This window comes from Sinohyriopsis cumingii, chromosome 3 (assembly GCF_028554795.1).
Source record: "Sinohyriopsis cumingii isolate HCF-2022 chromosome 3, ASM2855479v2, whole genome shotgun sequence".
Lineage (NCBI taxonomy): Eukaryota > Metazoa > Mollusca > Bivalvia > Unionida > Unionidae > Sinohyriopsis > Sinohyriopsis cumingii.
Window position 1 is genome coordinate 111,695,260 of NC_142963.1, and position 15,184 is coordinate 111,710,443.

General features: G+C 35.8%; 1 protein-coding gene across 1 annotated transcript in view; it reads right to left on the reverse strand.

Annotated features, from left to right (window-relative positions):
• LOC149803586 (protogenin B-like) overlaps window positions 1-15,184 on the reverse strand; it is a 180,835-nt gene that overhangs the window by 66,006 nt on the left and 99,645 nt on the right. Inside the window, exons 13-14 of the mRNA XM_089953334.1 lie at window positions 13,222-13,413; window positions 2,964-3,222 (exon numbers count right to left, since the gene is read on the reverse strand). Coding sequence (XP_089809460.1) covers window positions 2,964-3,222; window positions 13,222-13,413 — 451 coding nt within the window. The remainder of the gene's footprint in view (window positions 1-2,963; window positions 3,223-13,221; window positions 13,414-15,184) is intronic.

Sequence of the window (15,184 nt, forward strand, 5' to 3'; positions counted from 1 at the left end):
AGGTTTGAATAAGAAGTTGTTTATAATGTGTAAATATTTATACCATATGTACTTGCTTATAAGTCAAGCAAAACTGCAGGCAACAAAGATCCTGGTTTGCCAAGGCATAATGCACCTGCAGATCAGGGTCTATGTGTTTTGTTCTACTGATTACTTCTAACTGGACGGACCCAGATCTGCTAGCGCATTATGCAGTTTGCACTTTAACTTGACTTACAAGCAAATTTATTTGGTAACAGTAGCCATTTTTGAAGCCAAACCAGCACTGTTTGTACTAATTTGAAAACTCATGATACCAGAATGTATTCTGTCAAATCTGCTCAAATTCTGTTGTAGTAGTTCTTGAGAAGAAATCTTGTAAATTCTTTCCTATTTTAAGTAAAAGCAACCATATTTGATGGGAGATCAGATAAGCATCTTTTGTACATGTCAGTGGTTTTTGAGAAGTCATTCAAAGGTGTTTCAACTTTTGGTAACAGTAGCTTAATTAGTAAGCTTGAAAGACCTTCATCCTTCATGCCAGGATGCCTTCTGTCAAATTTGGTTAGATTCTACTAAGTGGCTTTTTAGAATAATATGTTTATAGGCTACACATACACGGTAGGTCAGCACATTGTCATCTGCAACCAATAATATAATTCTAATGTTTAAAAAAAAATAGGAAAAAAATATGTCTTTACATCTTGACATTGTGGAAATTTATGAAATTAACTGGCCTAACAGATCACTATGAACTACATCGTTCCTGCTGTATTAACAACACATAACTGCTGATGCAAATATGGATGCCGTGTTAGTGTTCAAGTTCTATTAGCTCTGTAACATCAGAAAACTGTGAATTTCAATAGTCAATATCGTGGGTTACAACCCTGATTTCCTTAAAAGGGGGAAGACAGGTATGTTTACAGAATAAAAAAATAGATTACAAAGCATATAAATTCACATGTATTTCTAACTGTAATGAATTTCATCAATATGGGCAGACCTTGCTCATAAACACTGAAAGGATATTCTGATGATATAAGCCTATTTAATAAGTTTGCTGACGTCCTGTCAAGTTCAATCAGTTAGACGTACAACACCTTATCAACATGCATGGATCAGGCTGATAAGTGAAAGCATCTCAGATTTCTATGAACCGAGTCTATTTACCAAGTTTTCTCAACATCAAATAAGAAATACAGCCTCGAACCTGTAACAAGTTCAGACAGTCTGATGCAAAATCAACTCATTAATATGTGTGGATCTCACTCAGTATCGAACACATCCAAACTTTTGATGACATAAACCCAGACTATAAGTTAGAAACAAATATAGGATGAGAATAATGACTTTCACAATGGTAAAAGCTCCATCAATCAGAGTAGCTCAACATTTGTGTGTGTCTCAGCAATTATCAAACTTGTCCAAGTTCTTGATGATTTAAGCATATATTCCAAGTCTAATTAAAATAAGAAACATTCACTCCAAAGTGGTAACAAACTCAATCAAATACAGGATAACCTGATTATGAATCGATCTCATCAAAACTCATTTAAAATCTTTATGAATGAAATAAGCATACACAGTACAGCAATTACAATTATCTGGATGATTTGCTGACACATACTATCCCCCAAATTTGTTTTACTTATTATAATTTACATTTATCTATAAATAAATTTCCTGATCATGATCCTGACACAGGATAGATAAACATTAGAAACAACTACTGCTGAATTTAAGCTTATAGAATTATAACAACATAGATATTATCAATAGGGGGACCCAAGTGGTCTAAAGCGCTCTCCGTTATGGATCACTGCCATCTCACCTCTGTCTGCACCGGTTCGAGTCTTGGATTCAGCCAATGTGGATATGTGAGAAAGCTTGCCAGTAGTTTGTCATGGGTCGGTGGTTCTTTCCAGGGTTTTCCCGGGTTCTTCCTCCACCATTAATACTGGCCGCCATGTATAGCCTATCGTGTGCTGAAAAATGGCATTAAACCCCACATCAGCAATAACAACAACAACAACATTATCAATAATTATCTTTTTAAAAATGAAATCAAAATGAAATTAGGAGAAAGCAAGGGTAATATGAAGAGAGAATATTCTTATACACAACTGTTGCTTAGTGAGTACCACTATGACAATATGAAAGTTGTCTTTCGGAAATCACAAGCTAATCAAGCAGGGTTAAGGACTCCTAACGGACCAATCAAAGGTATTCTTTAGTCCAAAACTACATAAATAACTGTCAATCAATGATCAATGCTGACATAATGCATAATAAAAGTTGATCAAAGGTGAGATAAATCCATGTCATTCAAGATTATCTTGATGACAGCATATTGACACTTGCTGACAGTTCCACTTTTTAAAAACTGAAATTTGAATCATCTGCACTGGTTATCTGGATGAAATCTATGTCCCCAGATGAGTCTGGATAACATCTGGATAATCAATGTTTTACAATATTCCATGTAAGATCAAAGATGTATCAGAAATGGTAACAAGCAGAGTCAATCGAATGCAAGATTCTCTCTTGAAAGAAATAGATCTTGCTTATATTCAAACTCCAGAGAGATACTGATGATACAAACAAATCAGATAAAAAAAGGTCTCTAGACTGGTAAAAAGTGAACGTTAATGGATTGATGGCTGACACATGGCTATACCATAACCACACGTTGCATTACTGCCAGGTGAGTTAAACTAGATTCTTTGAATGTTCATTTATTCACATAAAACTGTAAGAACCTGACAGTAATCTGTATAAAATTAAAATGGCTGCCAGGATGTGTGTGTTTCTGTCTTCAGGGGCTATGTGTGTGTGTTTCTAGATCTTCTTGGGTTATGCATGTGTTTGTTTCGAGGTCTTCTTGGGTTATCTCGTGTGATTAAATATTGATATTCAAATGTTTTACATCTATTATGTGAAATTGGCATACTCTATCAAAGATAATCCGAAATGAAGAGCACCTGTGTTTCTCCAGTTTGTTTCTATCTGTAGTCTTGGTCACATACTGGACAGTGTAGTGCTTGATCTCCATAGCTGTTTTCGGCCTTTTCCAGCTGACCTCAATCATGTCCGAGGAGAAGGGCCTGGCAGTGATATGAGTGGGTGGAGGTGGTTTAGGTGACATGCTGGGCTCTCTGGCTTGATACACCTCAGTTACAACTGTTGGAGCTGACTGCTGGTTTTCAATCATCAATGTAACTTGATAAAATGAACCATTCTCTGCAAGAAACTAGAGCTATTAATGGTAAGTGCATACAAAAGGGCTCTAATGGCTGACATTTGGTCAGCAGGATCATAAAGCAACTGTGCAGAAACAAAGTGGATACAGTGGAACCCCGCTATAACGCGCCCCGCCATAACGCGAATTCGGATACAACGCGGTCGTAGCATGGCTCCCGAAATTTCGTATATTCATTCACACATGGAGAAAAAAAATTTGGAGAAAAGCAAAAAAAAAAACAAAACAAGAAATTAACTTCATTTTGGGCATGAGATTAGTTGTGACTTTTAAAATAATATGATCGTGGCATGGTTCCTGAAATTTGAAATTCATTTACATGTATTTTTATCGGACCGTGAAAATATTTGTTTAACGTACGATAAATAGTGTGTAAAACGTTTATTATAATTTGGTGGAAGAATTCGCGTATGACTTTTAATAATAAACGATCGGAACTTAACAATTTATCCTGGTTCTTTAAGTGACTTTGGAGAAGTGATCGTGTATGAATTCTAAAATAATACGATATATATAACGTACGAGAAATAGTGTGTACAACGCTTGGCTTCTGAAATTTATCAATTTGAACAGGTTGTGGTGAAGTTCCGTATTCTACTCTAGAAGAGAAAACTGGTTTCATTAGGTTTTTGAATTGTTAAGCCGAAGTAAACATTATCGGAAGTGTTACTTATTACGGATCCATGAGTAAAGCCAGTAAATCGTCTTTGTGATTGTCTTCCATGAATTCTGTATACAGTCGTTGCTCAAACAATAGCCAACATGGGCTTCTTATTTAACTGCAATCACAGCCAAGCAGCAGACAAAGTTGTGGTTGATACAAGAGTCGCACATTTTAATAAACATCAAAGGACGAAAGCCGCCAACATGTATGCTGTGCTTGGCGGTGTGATCAAACAACAAACAGTTGAAAGTAAATAATATCCACTTTATTATCTGTAAATTAAAAGGGTATGAAATTGTACATCCGTTCAGCTTAATTTTGTTTTATATAAAAAGTGATTCGTAACCATTGCAGGCCTTCATTACTTAGTTATTGAGCTTTATCTGTGTACGTTGTTTGCTTATATAAAAAAATATTTTACTGTTATGGAAAAGCAAGTTCAAAAACGCAAGTCATTTTCTGCTAAAGAGAAACTGTATGCCCTAGATCAACTAAAGAAGGGCAAACAACAAACTCAGCTTGCCAGAGATCTAGGAATCAGCGAGTCCACTTTGCGAGGGTGGAAAACAGATGAAGGAAAGCTCCGTAGTCTACCCAACATTCTTGAAGAGGAAACTGGTTTACAGCATAAAAGGGTTAAGTTAGCTAATGACAATGTCCTAGATTCAGTTTTGTACCAATGGTTTGTACAAGCTCGCTCAGAAGGTGTTCCAATTTCTGGCCCAATTCTGAAAGCCCAAGCAGTGAAATTTGATCGCCGTATCAATGGAGATGATTCCAAATTTAAGGCGAGTAATGGCTGGCTAGACAGATTCAAGAAAAGGCACGCTATCAGCCAAGTTCTTGTGTCTGGGGAAATCCGCTCCGCTGACAAAGAGGCTGCCAATTCCTACCCGATTGGGCTTAAAAAGTTGCTGGAGGACGGTTGCTACACAGCCGACCAAGTTTACAACTGCAATGAGACTGGTTTATGTTATAAAATGTTACCCGATCGCACCCTTGCAACCAAGACTGACAGTCACAAACGAGAAGGTTTCAAGAAGAGGAAGGACAGAGTGACTCTCTTATTTTGTGTTAACAAGTCTGGCAGCCACAAAGTCAGACCTCTGATGATTGGAAAATCGAAAGCTCCCAGATGTTTTCATCATGTAAATATGAAGGCACTTCCATTTCAGTACACTAACAGCAAGAATGCTTGGATGAATAGCTCCATATTTGATGACTTGTTTCACAAAACATTCGTTCCAGATGTTCGGGCTCATTTACGAAAACTCAAGCTGGAGGAAAAAGCTCTCCTCCTGCTGGATAATTGCCCCGCCCACCCCCCAGTGGAAAATCTTGTCAGCAGTGATGGCAAGATCAAAGTTTCGTACCTCCCGAAAAACACTACGTCAGAAATCCAGCCACTTGACCAAGGCATAATTTCCGTATTTAAACAAAATTATCGCCATGAAATGATAAAGGGAATGGTAGCAGATAATAATGCATCCGTCGACACATCATTGGCATTACTCAACTTAAAAGAAGTATTAATTTAGCAGTTTTCACATGTTTCTTTTGATGTTCACAAAATCTGAAATAAAAGTTATTTGCACGCTGAAATCATGCGTTGATTGTTAATTATTCTTGCAGTTGTCGCATATGATAAAATTTTAGCGGTATGAAATTTGTACAGACACCGTATGTAGACCCGGGAATAGCTGCATGCAATGACCGTACGATATCAGACGGCAAGTAAATGGTTTCAATATTTTGTTCATCCTATATTTTACATGACGAATTCAGACTATTACAAAATTATTGAATATTTTAAATCTGTATGATTTTCAATGAAATTACATCCATTATGGATGAACTGCATGCCACGACGGCACGGTAGCATACGGTGTTGATACACTTTTCATGATATAGCGATAGTCTGGTATTATCGGTCAATCTGTATTATCGTTCAAACAAATAAAAATTAGTAAATGTTTTTAATGCACAGTAATAACCTATAAATATATTAGCCTTCGATTATTTTGAATATATCTTAATTAATGCATTCCAGTTAATATTCATCTGATGATTAGCCGATTTTTGATCACTGTACATGTATACACGTATATGTTCTCGGAAAAAAAGTTAAATATTGTAAAACCCCGCATTAACGCGACCCCGCTTTTAACGCGATCCGATTTTATGGACCCCGATCATCGCGTTATAGCGGGGTTCCACTGTATATTTAGAAACCATGAGACATAACTTTCAAACAATTATGATGTTAAATGCTATAAATTGTAATCCTCAATATAAAATTGTACATAAAACGTTTAATTCTTATATCAGTAGAACAATAAACCTGAAGCATAACAGAACACACAATTGAGATGGGCCTTAATAATAAAATATGGGCCTTATTAAAAAATATGGGCCTTAATATAAAAAATATGGGCCTCAATAATCAGATATGAACCTTAATAATAAAATATGAGCCTTAATAATAAAATATGAGCCTTATTAATAAAACATGGGCCTCAATAATAAAATATGAACCTTAATAATAAAATATGGGCCTTATTAATAAAACATGGGCATCAATAATAAAATATGAACCTTAATAATAAAATATGGGCTTCAATAATAAAATATGCAAATGGATGTATCACAATTTTGAAACAATAAACACTATTTCTATTTTTTAATGATACAAACAAAATAACATAACAAATAATTGAAATTTCAATTATAAGAGTTTAATGTTGTTTTTTCTGAGTTTATCATGGTATAAACTGTCAGTTGCAAACTCACACAGCTTACATAACGCCCTTCGGGCATTATTTGCTGTATGAGTTGGCAACTGACAGTTTATACCACGATAAACTCAGAAAAAACAACGTTAAACTCTTAACAAGTTCAGATGTGCCAAGACTATCCTATGCATATATGGAACTAAACAGGACACACCACTTCAAAAACAGGAGGCCCAAGCCTAAGATCACTCACTGGACTCACATTTACCTAACAGCCGTTTGCCAAAGCTGTTGGCAAATAAATATGGTTCAGTATGATTACTTTCAGCAGAAATTTCTTCCAATGCTGTTGACTGATTGTATAGGTTTTGAAATCACTTGTGTCATAGGTTTCTGTTTTCGTTATCTTCATTTTTCCAATACTAAAAATCCTTTATGCCTGGATACTTTCTGGTCAATTTCTGATGAGTTTTATTCTGAGATAAAATTATTTTAAATATCTTTTTATTGTTATAGTAATGGAAACCTCATTTGATGGCACAGCATCATTTCTACAAATCTGAAAGGATTTTAAACTGGGACGCTTTTTGTCAAAATTAGTCAAATTCTGTAAAGCAGGTTTTGAGAATAAGCCGTTTAATGGTTTTTCTATATTAGTAACGTTGGTCTTTTTTTATAATAGATGTGGGTTTTTCTATATTAGTAACGTTGGTCATATTTATAATAGATGTGGGTTTTTCTATATTAGTAACGTTGGTCATATTTATAATAGATGTGGGTTTTTCTATATTAGTAACGTTGATCATATTTATAATAGATGTGGGTTTTTCTATATTAGTAACGTTGGTCATATTTATAACAGATGTGGGTTTTTCTATATTGGTAACATTGGTCATATTTATAATAGATGTGGGTTTTTCTATATTAGTAACGTTGGTCATATTTATAATAGATGTGGGTTTTTCTATATTGGTAACGTTGGTCATATTTATAATAGATGTGGGTTTTTCTATATTGGTAACGTTGGTCATATTTATAATAGATGTAGAGGAGGAATGTTGCTGAGTACCAGCAGCCTAGGTAAAGGAGTCGGACATAGTGTTTCAGAGATTATACGCATTGTTGTGTTGAGCTGGATATTAATTAACTTAGTGTGAGATGATCTAGCCCAGATAGGAGTGCAATACTTGGCTGCTGAATAACAGAGGGTCAGTGCTGATGTTTTGAGTGTCTGAGCACTAGTGCCCCAGGTTGAGCCAGCCATTTTGTGGAGTAGGTTGTTTGGAGTGCTAGGTTTTGCTGTAGTTTTCTTCAGGTGGTTGTAGAATGTAAGTGATCTGTCCAGAGTCACATTAAGGTATAATTGTGTCAGGTCATGTTTTATTTGCTGCCCACTGAGGAGAATGCAAAGCTCACAGTTTGCATTTGCATTGTTAAGATGGAAGATGCTGGAGATTGACTTTGTTGTGCTTGGCTGTAGGCACCATTTCTTGAAGAAGTCCATCATATCCTCCATGTCCTTGTTCAGTACCCCCTCAAGCTCAGCAAATGAGCGACTTTGGGTCCCGAGAGCAATGTCATCTGCATATATGAACTTGCACGACTGTGTTACAGGTAAGACATTGGCATAGACATTGAACAAACCTGGCGAAAGAACAGACCCTTGTGGAAGTCCATTAATCTGACGCCTCCATGAGCTGCAGTTCTTTCTGATGTGCACTCTTAAGTGCCTGTTGCAAAGGAACATTTCAATAGTCTCAACCATCCAGCATGGCAATACACTGTAAATTTTCAACAGTAGCCCTGCATGCCAGACCATGTCATATGCCGCTGTTAGATCCAGAAAAATAACTCCAGTTTTAAGGTTCATCTGAAACCCGTTTCCAACAAAATTTAATGTAGTCAGGGCAAGGACTTGATCACAAGTGCTATGGCCAAGCCTGAAGCCTGCTTGCTCAACAATTATGATCTTCTCCAAGTCAGGACCAATTCTTTGGAGAATAGCTCCAGTACCTTAAGACTGAAAGCAAGAAGATTGGCTGATAACTCACCTCACTGTTGGGATCTTTGCCAGGCTTTGGGATTGCAATAATCTTTGCCTGGTGCCACAAAGTCGGCATGCACTTTTCCCTAACAACCTGGGTGTAAAAAAAGTGGCAAGCCATTCCCTTGCCTTTGGGCTAAGATGTTTCAAGAACTCAGGCAGGATGTTGTCATATCCTGCTGCTTTGCCTGATTTGATGCTGCATAGCACCATTTCAAGTTCTGTTATTGTAAGTGCCTGTAGAGTATTTTGATCTAGTTCATCTTACTTATGATGGCAGTATTGTCACTACTCATCTCGTACTTAATGTTGGTGCTGTTTCTCCAGGGGTGCTTTTGCCACTTGTAATAAGTGGCTAGCTACCAAAATTCAATCTATGACCTTTGATTCTACCCCAATGTCAGCTGGGTCTGAATTTAAAAACTCCTTCACAAAAGTGCAAATATGTTGTTGGTTAAATCAGTAACATTTTCATTCGGAGCAAATGAAATATTGCAACAAGTACTTTGGTGTAAATCTAATGTCAATGACACCATTCATGAAGAGGTGTATTCACAACAAGAATTTAGATGTGCCCACTATGGTGACATGCTGGAGGTCACATGGGTGCTATTTGTATGCAGCAGCAGCTACATAATTATGTAACGGTATGTTAGTGAAAAAGATCGTCTGTTCAGAAGAAGTAGCCATATAAAGATTTTCAAGATGACTGTCGAGACAGCCCTTTTGGAGGTTAGATAAGCATCATTTTAATATAAATATAAAAAAAATATAAATATATAAATGACAATATATTACATTAAAGTATTTTCTTTTTAATGTCAGGAAGGCTATCCAATTTGAAGAAGTAGCTGATACTAGATTTTTCAAATGCTGGAAATGCACATTTGCATCGTTTTCATATTACATTATTTGGTTAAAAATGGGAAATATTTGGCAGGAGAGGCTGAAAAAAATTGATTTTGGCTGAAACACTTGTATAAACCTTTGGATTTATTTTGTCTTGTTTAATTGCTAATTAATTTTTCAAGATATTTAACAATGAATATTTAGGGGAAGTTACATTTTTTTGTTGTCAATTCATGCTAAAATACTAGAACATGCACTGTCTCCCAATGCTAAAATTAAATGGTGAAACAATATTAAAACAATTTCAACAATGCCTGGAAATTATTAGTCTCGAGTTATAATTGCATGTTTAATGTAAAGTGTATTTTAAGATAGCACATTGGGGAAGGAATTATACTGCCAGACACATGCAGACACCATCACATAGGGAAAATATCTGGACAAAAAGCTACTGACAGCCTGTTGAAAATGAAAGCTAATAAATGAAGCGAATGTTTTCAGTGGACACAAGGCATTAAAGTAGCAAAGAGATCTAAAAATACTTGTGATTTTAATAAAAATGTTTGCAGTGAACTATGACCTGACCATACCCAGACTCATATTATTTAATCATTATAGTACTATTGCTATAAGAATTGGACTCCTGTTCAGAACTTGATGCTTACCTATAATATGAACAGAATGCATAATTTAGCAAAAATGCACTTATTTTTTGTTTTTAATCACCCTGAAAAGTGTAAATATTTATGCTGATAAGAAATCCTAATCTACTAATCAAGATTTTGAAATCTACTGATTTGATGTCATCAGGTTCTGTTACATGAATGTATGTAGTACTGTTCTATGGTACCTCAGTACAAGAGTGACTATATGGTACCATCTGAAGATATTAATTTCAAAAATATGTAAAAATGAACCACACAACAGTTAGAGAGGTAAACCCTTCCAAATTAAGTAAACATGAAGCAAAGATAAAATGTATATCATAAAGATGTTAACATTCTTCAAAATGTATACATGTATATAAAACAACATAAAGGCAACACATAAAAACTTCAAAACATCTTGAACCCCATGCCTATAGCACTGCTCAGAGAAACTATACCATGATTTTTAATATTGTAGGTTCAATTAGCACCAATTTAATTAAGAACTAACTGCATATCAAAAAGTCTTTTATTGAAAATCCTTTTTGTCTTTTACTGAAAACACAATTTCTCTACAAAAAGCATTTTCTGCAAATGCAGTGATAATAAGATTCAACAGATGACCACCACAGCCAAGAAACTGGATGTTTGATTAGCATCATCTTCATTATAAGCAATTGATGGGCACTATATGAAGACTTAATGAAGGGCAATATTTTCTATTAGGGCCAACTAAACATCAAAAGGAGTCCTGAGTGAAAACCTCATGTTGATAAAACCAACCACTCGAGTGAATTAGCTGAGGCAAGATTTTAAAGATAGCCATCATGGTTTCGTTCTTGGATGTCTAATGAGCACCATTTTTTTTCTGGATTATAAGGCATCTTTTGGTGACAATCTGTTTCAACAAGACCACTGATTTAGAAGGACTTGCAGCAAAAATAATTTTTAAGATTTGACATAAATTTGATTCCATTTTCATTTAGGACCAACTAACTGGTGTAATTGTTTATCTACTTTTTGTTGTGGATTGGCATCCTTTGTTCAAATCCTAAATTATATTATCAAACTTTGTCAAATTCTGTTGATATTTTGAGAAGAAGTCATTAAAATGTTTATCTATTTTTAGTAACTGTGGCCATATGCTATCTCAAGTCATATGCACAAATTTTAAACATCTTCATGTAAGAATGCTTCCTTTCATGATTGGTCAAATTCTTTTCAGTGTTGTTTGTAGAAGAAATAATTTAAAGTTTTTTTTCTTTTTTGACTAATGGCAGACATATCTGATAGTAGATGGGAAACACTATAGAATATAAACGTCTTCACATCAAGATGTTTTTTGTTAATTTCTTTTCGACGTATTTCTGGAAGTTGTTTCTAGGTTGCCTTACTTATACTTTTTGTAATGTTTTTTTTGAGATGTTATTTCAAAGTTCCACTCATTTTAGTAATAGTGCCAGACCATATCTGACATGATCAGATCAACAGCAGTTGTACAAGCTGGAAAGCCCTGTCAGGATGTTTTCAATCAAATTTGGTCAAATTCTTTTGCACAGTTTCTGGGAAAAAGCTGCTTAAATGTTGTTTTTTTTAAAATAAATATTTAGTAATGGTCCTATATCTGATAATAAATCATCATCTTTTTCTAATAAATAAATTTAAAGGTCTCCATGAAAAGATGTTTTCTGTCAAGTTTGGTCAAATTCTATGAAACGGTTTGGAGAAATCATTTCAAGTTTTTCTAGTTTTGGTAATATCAGTCATAGTTGATGGTAGATAGGCAACAGATGTACAAACTCCACTAAACAATTGCTGAGAAGTTGTGTGATTTATCTACTTTTAGCAATGGTAGCCATATCTGCATGCCTTCTATTCCAGGACCAATTAAGACACAATAAGTACTTTGGTGAAAACCCCACATTACCACAACCATCAAATCATGAGGATTATCATCAGAAACAAGATTCTCAAGTTGGCCGTCATGGAAACCATACTTGATGTAAGACTGACACCATTTTCATTTAGGAACAACCAGGGATTATAAGACATTTGGTGAAAAATCCAAGTTAATATGACCAACCATTCAGGCAAAGAAGTGATAACAATACTTTGTTGTTTTCATTTTTCTTTAAAATCACATCAGGTCATTTTCACTGAGAACTATTGAGACACCACAGACTGCTCCGGCGGCCTAGTGGTAGAGCGTCTGTCTCAGATGCCTGAGGTTGTGGGTTCAAACCTCAGTTGAGTCATACTAAAGACTTACAAAAATGGTACTGTGGGTCGGTGGTTCTTCCCTGGGTTTTCCAGGGTTCTTCCTCCACCAGTTATACTGGCCGCCATGTATAGCCTATCTTGTGCTGAAAAATGGCGTTAAACCCTAGAACAACAACAACAACAAAAATGGTACTAACAGCTGCATAACTAGGTGCTCAGCATTAACAGGTTAGTGTTAGGACTGGTCAGCCTGGTGTCAGGGTAATGTGACTGGGTGGGACATCATGCATCTGTGGCATGATGCCACAGAACTAGACACCCTTATAAACTGCCACACTGCAGACATCATAGCAATATGACTGAAATATTGTTAAAGCAATGTTAAAAATTCTAATCACACACACATACATAAGACACCGTAAGATGTCTTCTGGCTAAAACCACATGTCATTATGACTTTCCATTTTGGAGGAGTAGCAACAACAATATTTTTAAGATGTCTACCATGGTATACATTGTTTTGGATGTCAAACTGGCAAGATTATTCTTTAGTAGTAACTAGACATTATAAGAAGTCTTTGGTGAAAACCCCATGTTTATAAGACTTTCCATTTCTTCAGAGAAGTGACAACAAGTTTCAAGCAGCACCATTTTAATTCTGGACCTACCAGACAGTGGGATGAATGTATGTGCAAGTTTCATGTAATCTTCACAAGTAGCTGATATAAAATGTATAATAAAGTACAGATGGCTGGATGATGGACAAATGTAGGCCATCCCATAAGCTCATTTGACCAGCAGAGCTGAAAGTGAAGTCTTCTTACCCAGACTGTCTATTACGGTATTATAGGTCACTGCAGTCAGGGTTTTCTGCACCACCAATGAGAGGCCATTGGGAACAATTTTCTTCACTGTCAGATACAACTCCACGGGTGGCAGTTGGTTGTCAATCTCCCAGGAAACCTCGACAGCTGTGCTGTTGATTGGCCAGAACAGAAGTGATGGTGTTGGCAGAACTAGCAATGATAAAAATAACCAGAATGTAATCAAGGATTACATAACCTATCTCTATGACGCTTTAAATAGTTTACAGCAGCCACTGTAAGCATTAATTATCACGTAGAAAATAAATTCAGACTAATGTGATACTGTCCATGAAATCTTGGTCCCTGTGACAGGACACAATATAAACATACAATAAAAACTAAAATTATTTTCTATGATATCAATGTAGAAAAATCAATGTAGAGATACTACAAAAAAGCTGATAAACACCAGATATGTTTTTTACTTTTCTTCAAAATCATTGTTCATAAAACCTTATTTAGAAGCTGTTGTCGCTGACTATACCTATAAAACACATTTAACTGCCTGACAGGCAGTATATTTATAACCGTTCATGCATACGTAATTACCTTGATCAGCCACTACAACTGAGAATTTGCATGAGATGAATATAGACCACTCTTCCAAATATCTATTCATTCATACACACAATATGCAGTTAATGGGAAATTTAACCCCGGATAAACATATTTATTCCTGCTTTGAAATGCACCGGTCAGAAGGGTCTTCTGTGTATGCTAGGTTGTATACAGCATGAAATAAACGGCTAAACAAACATACTTAACCTATCTGAGTAAAGCATAAATGCAGGTCATGCTGACCTTATTGACTGTAAGGGTGCAGTACTAACAGAGATGCATTCAATTATCAGGTGTCATGATTTGAAAATAAACAACATGCAATTGTTTTACTTCAAAAACACAAAATTTCCACATTTCTTCTTTCAATAAAACTGTTGTACTTATTACAGGGTTCCTGCACCAAAATGATTTTCATTTTCCAGGAATTTTCTAGGAGATTTTAAGGAAACAATGGCAATTTCAGGAGTCAGTTTTAAAGTCTGATAGTTTGACTAAAGAGACAATACTGCAGTTGAAGGAACATGTACAAAAACCTCTTAGTTACTGGACTCAACTATGGTTACTGACGTAATATGATGATCATTGCAAAATCATCCACTCAAAGCTGCATTGGATAAATAGCATATTTTCTCAAACAAAGTCTTTAGTTTATCTTTTTAATATCAAATTCTATGACATTTTATGACAAAAGTAATTTTCAAGGAGGTTTTCAGGATATTTTTGTTGAATTCAAATTCTAGTTGGATTCCAGGACCACTTTAAGAATCAGGAGGTGCAGGAACCCTGTTATTATGATGCAGTAAAATGTAAAATGTAGGTCACAATGACATTCTTCAATTTTAATTGGTTGATACTGTAATGCATGCAACTGTTTGGTTTGCTGATGCTAGCTTGTTGTTGTTGTAGGGTTTAACGCCATTTTTCAGCACACAATTCGACTATACATGGTGGCCAGTATTAATGGTGGAGGAAGAACCCGGGAAAACCCCAGAAAGAACCACCGACCCATGAGAAGCTACTGGCAAGCTTTCTCACATACCCACATTGGCCGAATCCGAGACTCGAACCCACGCAGACAGAGGTGAGATGGCAGTGAGCTGTAACAGAGAGCGCTTCAGACCACTCGGCCACTCAGGGCCCCCGATGCTAGCTTGAACTGTGCATGAGAAATAAACTTAAAATACAAAATGTAACCAATGTCAATGAGTGCAGCATTCATCAAGATCCATAATTTTTATTTACATGTATTGAAAATGTTAGCTCCATTAGCCCACTCAGTTAGGGGTCTTGTGTTATACAAACTCACTCCGAACTGTCACCTAGGACCTTGGAACAAAGAATGGTTGAAAAGCAGTGAGGT